The 5093-nt window shown below is 35.5% G+C and overlaps 1 protein-coding gene across 1 annotated transcript; it reads right to left on the bottom strand.

Moving 5' to 3' along the window:
- Nucleotides 1-270: 270 nt before the first annotated feature.
- Nucleotides 271-3696, bottom strand: LOC107794124 (large ribosomal subunit protein uL30y). The gene is made up of 7 exons (XM_016616586.2): nt 3548-3696; nt 2308-2485; nt 2125-2222; nt 1989-2046; nt 1190-1269; nt 981-1083; nt 271-703 (listed from the first exon to the last, which is right to left on the bottom strand). The coding sequence occupies exons 1-7, from the start codon at nt 3673-3675 to the stop codon at nt 488-490; spliced, it is 861 nt and encodes a 286-aa protein (XP_016472072.2). The 5' UTR covers nt 3676-3696; the 3' UTR covers nt 271-487.
- Between the last annotated feature and the right edge of the window lie 1397 nt (nt 3697-5093).

Below are 5093 nucleotides of genomic sequence, written 5' to 3'. Positions count from 1 at the left end.
TTTTTGTACTTTTTACCTCCCCTATCATTGCTTTCTAGCTTTCTAGGAGTATCTGTTTATTTCTTCTTTTTTGGCACATCAACTAAGGGAAAGACAGTTTGCAATTACCCCCCCCCCCCCACTCTCAAATACTTTCTTACAATAATGAGTTTAAACACTAAACTTGAGTAATTTTCGCATTTTATTGACCAGTAGTAGGCCAGAAATCACAATTGGCACAATAGTTCATGTCAGGCAAAAGATGACACATACAAAGATAAACCAAATATGTAAAGTTGAACAAGCACTTCCACTTTGAAATTGAACATTGCGAAAAAGTCCTGCAGCCCAAAAGGCCAAAAACAAGAGGCAACCGGCATAGTAGATCCAAAGACTAAATTTAACCTCGACAACAAAACCTGAAACCTGGCTAGTACCATATTACAGTTCAAACTCCAAAAACCAACTTCTAAAGAAACAAAATTTGCTGCAGCTTAGTGAGATTCTTTTAGTTCATCCTCCTGATGAGCTCATTGATGTAATTCTCGCGGTTTCCAGCGTCACCACCTTCAACATAGTGGTTTCTCTTCTTCTTCAGTCCACCAAGAGGTGCCTTAAGCTGGAACGGCCATAGGAAGTTGTTAGCCTCCTTGAAATGTGGTCCGACAGTAATGATCTCGTGGACAAGATCTTCGATGCAAATAATTCCATGTTTGCCCAACACCTGCAATAAAGGTACATTTTGATGAAACACCAGTAGAGATATTAAGGTGTCGAAAATGTATATGTTTTGTATATTAAGTATGAATATACATATATATACATAGAAATACATAAATATACATAAAATATAGATATAATATACATATTTTATACATAATCAATGTACATGTTTTGTATATTTGGGCTCCTGTAATTATTTTGGCCGCAGGGACCAAAATGAAAAAGCTTTTTTGTTATGTTAACTAAGAATGAACTTCAAAAATACATTTGGCACTGACCTGCTCAATGACGGAATTGTCTGTCAAAGCAATTCTCTGCTTCTCTACCTTGCCGTAACCTCGTTTGTAGATCAATTCTCTAATGCTCTTCAGGTTGGGATAACTGTGAAGATAAAAGAGATACAGCAACCAATAATTATAGGGGAACTCCGTAAATGAGAATCAACCCCGGAAAGATACAACGCTTGAGAAATTCAATAGAATGGTACCCGTAAGTAACATAGGGCTCAACCCTGTGCAGCATGTTCACGGTTGCCTTGTTAACTTTCAGGAAGACACCGTTGAAGATCTGCAACATAGCGAAGAGTCCTCTCATAAGACAAACAGAAATGAGTCGGGGAAGTAATAAACAATGAAGAAAAAGAAAGATACTTTTAGAAAAGGAACCAATGAAACAGTAATCAGCAAGTCTACAACAAGAGCATATCCATCTGTATTGCCTGGGGATAGGTTTGTTATGTTCACTCGACACTCGCACCACAACTTAGACTTGGTAACCAAGAGGCACTAGCAGAAATCATGAACTAACTACAAATCATAAAATAACTACCAAGTAAAATGGCTGCCCATTCATGAATTTTCATACGGTACAGCATTAAATTATGCAACGTGACGTGATAGAAAGTGTAATAGATGAATCAAAAAAGCAAGGACAAAAAAGAACATGTAATGAATGATCCAACAAAATGATGCAAAGCCTACAGCCCTACATGATAATGTCAAATTCTGTTTTGGCATGACAATCACAGTGGAAATTGCAAGTTAAATGCTACTCTAACTATATTTCCGGCGAAAACAAAACCTAACTGACCATAATAATAATGCGATCTGCAGCAAATGCTGACCAGATAGAATCACTTAAGCTTACAAACTGGCATGGAAACCGTATAAGAGAAAATAGATTCCCATATTAAATAAAGTAGATTGATCATACTTTTTGTGCCACAAGTGATAGCTAATACTTGAACCAATTCATACATAAATAAACAGGAAGCATAAATAAATTACCTGTCGCAATCTAAGAAGCTGCAGAATCTTTTTTGTCTGAGGAGCCATCGCATTAATACTAAAAATTGAAAACGACAGTCAATAACTCCGACTTTATTCATCAAATTCAGGGGAAATCAAACCGGCAACATCTTACCCACGGATTCTGATGATGAAGAGCAACTTTGCCTCTGGGTCAACATAGAATCCTCCCTTCAATCGTGCCTCGCGCTTCAATTGGATCAACTCCCTCTCCTAAAGACATAAATACAGTTCTTGAATACCACAGTAATAGAGAAAAAATCAGTTCTTTTCACTGATATATTGGGCTCATAATTACCTGCGCCTCATACTCCTTAGCGTACTGCTTAGCTCTGTTGTAGATCAGTTTGCGGTTCTCAGTATTCTTTTTCTTGGCTGCTTCAAGCTCTTGCTTCTTTACAAGGGCCCACTCCTCACTTCTTTTCTGCTTCTTCAGTACAGACTCTGGGACCAGTACACCTCCCTCACCCATGACTCTGTCATGTGGAAGAGCCCAGAAATATAAGTTAATACACGTTTATCAACACATTAAGATCGAGAATCCTACTTGCTTCAGATGCAAAAGTTTTGGGATGACAATTTCAAGTCCCCACCCCCCACCCCCCAAAAAAAACCATACTTCAAAAAAAATCATTGAATGTGTTTCATTTAGCATTTCCTTTCCTTATGCTACCTATCCATGAGGTTGACCGAGACCTATCATCACAAAACTCTTTAGACTTTTCATTTAAGGATATGATAATTCTTGATTTCCCACTAAATATTTAACATCACTTTTCAGGTCAAATGTCACACAATAAAATCTTTGAAAATTGTTCGTCCTACAACTAGGATTACATGATTCAAATTTCATCAAATTCAAATCCAAAAAAACACACAGTTCGCTAAACCGCCCGAAAGGAATAAATGGTAATGAATATTCAGGTATCTAGGGGTACTTTGCAAATACTCTCGATAATCACGCTACCACATAACATAATCATAGCCAAGGAAAAAAATAAACAATAGATTCTAGCACAAAACTAGAATTAAATAGCCCAAAAACCACAAAAACAATGAGTCTTTCAAATGAAAAACTAAATACACAATAAATGAATTAACAAGCAGATAATAACAAAATACCTAAATCGGGAAAAGAAAAAACAGAGAGAACTTACAGGGAAGTACACCTAAAATTCCAAAGCAAATCAAAGTGATGCCATTATATTAAACTAAAAACAGAACTAAAACTGTAAAACATGTTACACAAGCACATTTCAACAAAACTAAAACTCAGATCTTTTCACTAGCTAAAACCCCAGAAATAATGATTCTTTTAAATGCTCAAAATCTCATTACTGTCTACATAAGAAACTAAATGAAATATAACATAAAACCTGAATCAAAAAGCCCAAGAAAAAAAGCCAAAGATAAAACTAAATAACAAAAAAGATACAAACTTTTCACACAGAAGATGATTTCTTATCAAATGCTCAAAAGAGAAATACAATGCCAAATATAATACAAAACCGTTGGACAATATGAGAAAATGGGATTACCCTTTTAGCTGTGCAGCAGACTGAGGATGTCTGTTTGGTCTGACTCTTTCTCCACAATCACAACTACACGGCTGCTGAGCTGATGATATATTAGACCCTAGGGTTTGGGGAGGAATATCTATTGACATTAAGTTTTGGGCCTGTTTGCATTGGACTGCATGGCCCAAATTTAGTTCTAAGACCAACTAATGAGGCCCAAATTATCTAAGTATCTAGAAGAATTAACCTAAATAGCCGCTCATCTAATCTTATATATTACTAATGCAAGTATTAGTTATACAACCTATTTGGTATTATCCTATGTATAACTAATACATAGCAAATCATGGTATTAGCAATACCAAGGCTATTAATGCATGCATTAGCATGGTTAAAGGCCAAATTATCCTTAAAGTCCTTTAAAGCTAAAGAATATGGAGGGCATTTTTGTAAACAAACAATTTTCGAACGATATTTTGCTAAGTGACTTTATGCTTTTAATATAATAATAATAATAATAATAATATAGATAAAAAGCCTCACCATTTCCTTCACATTAGAGTGAGTAAGGTCTCATTTGTTTGCACTTAATTGAGGTCTGAATCTTAATTATTCAGATCTCAGACATTAAGTGCGTTTGTTTTTAAAGTCTGAATCTTAATTATTCATATCTTAATCACTAAGTGTGTTTGCTTTTTTTACTTCACAACCACTTAATGCGTTTGAATAGGTTTATATGATTAAGATCTATAATAGAGACTTAATTTCATTAAAATGCTATCACATATCCATTATTAACTGCCGCCACCGCCTACCATTATCAACTACCACCATGCCGCTGCCGCCATCACCACCATCATCCTCAATCATAGCCGCCACCATTATCGACCATCACCACCCACTATCCCCACCACTCCGACCACCATTATTCTCACCCACAATCAACACTCATCCGCTCCAACTACCACAACTGACCACCCCATCATCATCAACAATTACAGGCGGTACCGCCCATCATTATAACCTACCACCAACCACTTTCCTCAGTCACAACTACTACCACCACCTGCCTTATTAACTATCACCACCTACCACCATCATCCTCAATCATAATCGCCACCACTACAAATCACTACTAGCTACTAGCATGAACCACCATCATCAACCAAAACTACCACCAACCATCGCCTCTAGTCGGCATTCACCCACTTGCCATCACCACCAACAACTATCATATTTTAAAAACTCATATATTATATTGATAGAATACTAGATTAGTTAGTATTTCATTTGAATTTTATGTTTATTAATTTTCAAATAAAGATAAATTTTATACATTCAGATTTTAAAATCAAACAGTCTTAACTATTTAGTATTCAGATCTTAATATATTCAGATGTGTATTCAGATTCAGATGTCTTAATCTTAATACACATCTTGATATTCAGATGTGTATTAAAATTCAGACGTCTTAATTTAAAAAAAAAACAAATGAGGCCTAATATCCTCAACATGTTTCCAAATTTCTATTTCATTTTTTCAAGTTTTAAATATTAGAAAAAGTGGT

Source organism: Nicotiana tabacum, chromosome 18 (assembly GCF_000715075.1).
Source record: "Nicotiana tabacum cultivar K326 chromosome 18, ASM71507v2, whole genome shotgun sequence".
Lineage (NCBI taxonomy): Eukaryota > Viridiplantae > Streptophyta > Magnoliopsida > Solanales > Solanaceae > Nicotiana > Nicotiana tabacum.
Note: the sequence above shows the minus strand (reverse complement) of the source record. Positions and strands in the feature narration are given on the sequence as shown.

Excerpts from the sequence above, each read along its gene's own strand:
- LOC107794124 (XM_016616586.2), bottom strand. The coding sequence starts at position 3,675 with ATGTCAATAGATATTCCTCCCCAAACCCTAGGGTCTAATATATCATCA. Across the intron at positions 2,486-3,547 it reads TCTGCTGCACAGCTAAAAGG|AGTCATGGGTGAGGGAGGTG; the intron begins GTAATCCCATTT and ends TCCACATGACAG. Across the intron at positions 1,270-1,988 it reads AGCTTCTTAGATTGCGACAG|ATCTTCAACGGTGTCTTCCT; the intron begins GTAATTTATTTA and ends GCTATGTTGCAG.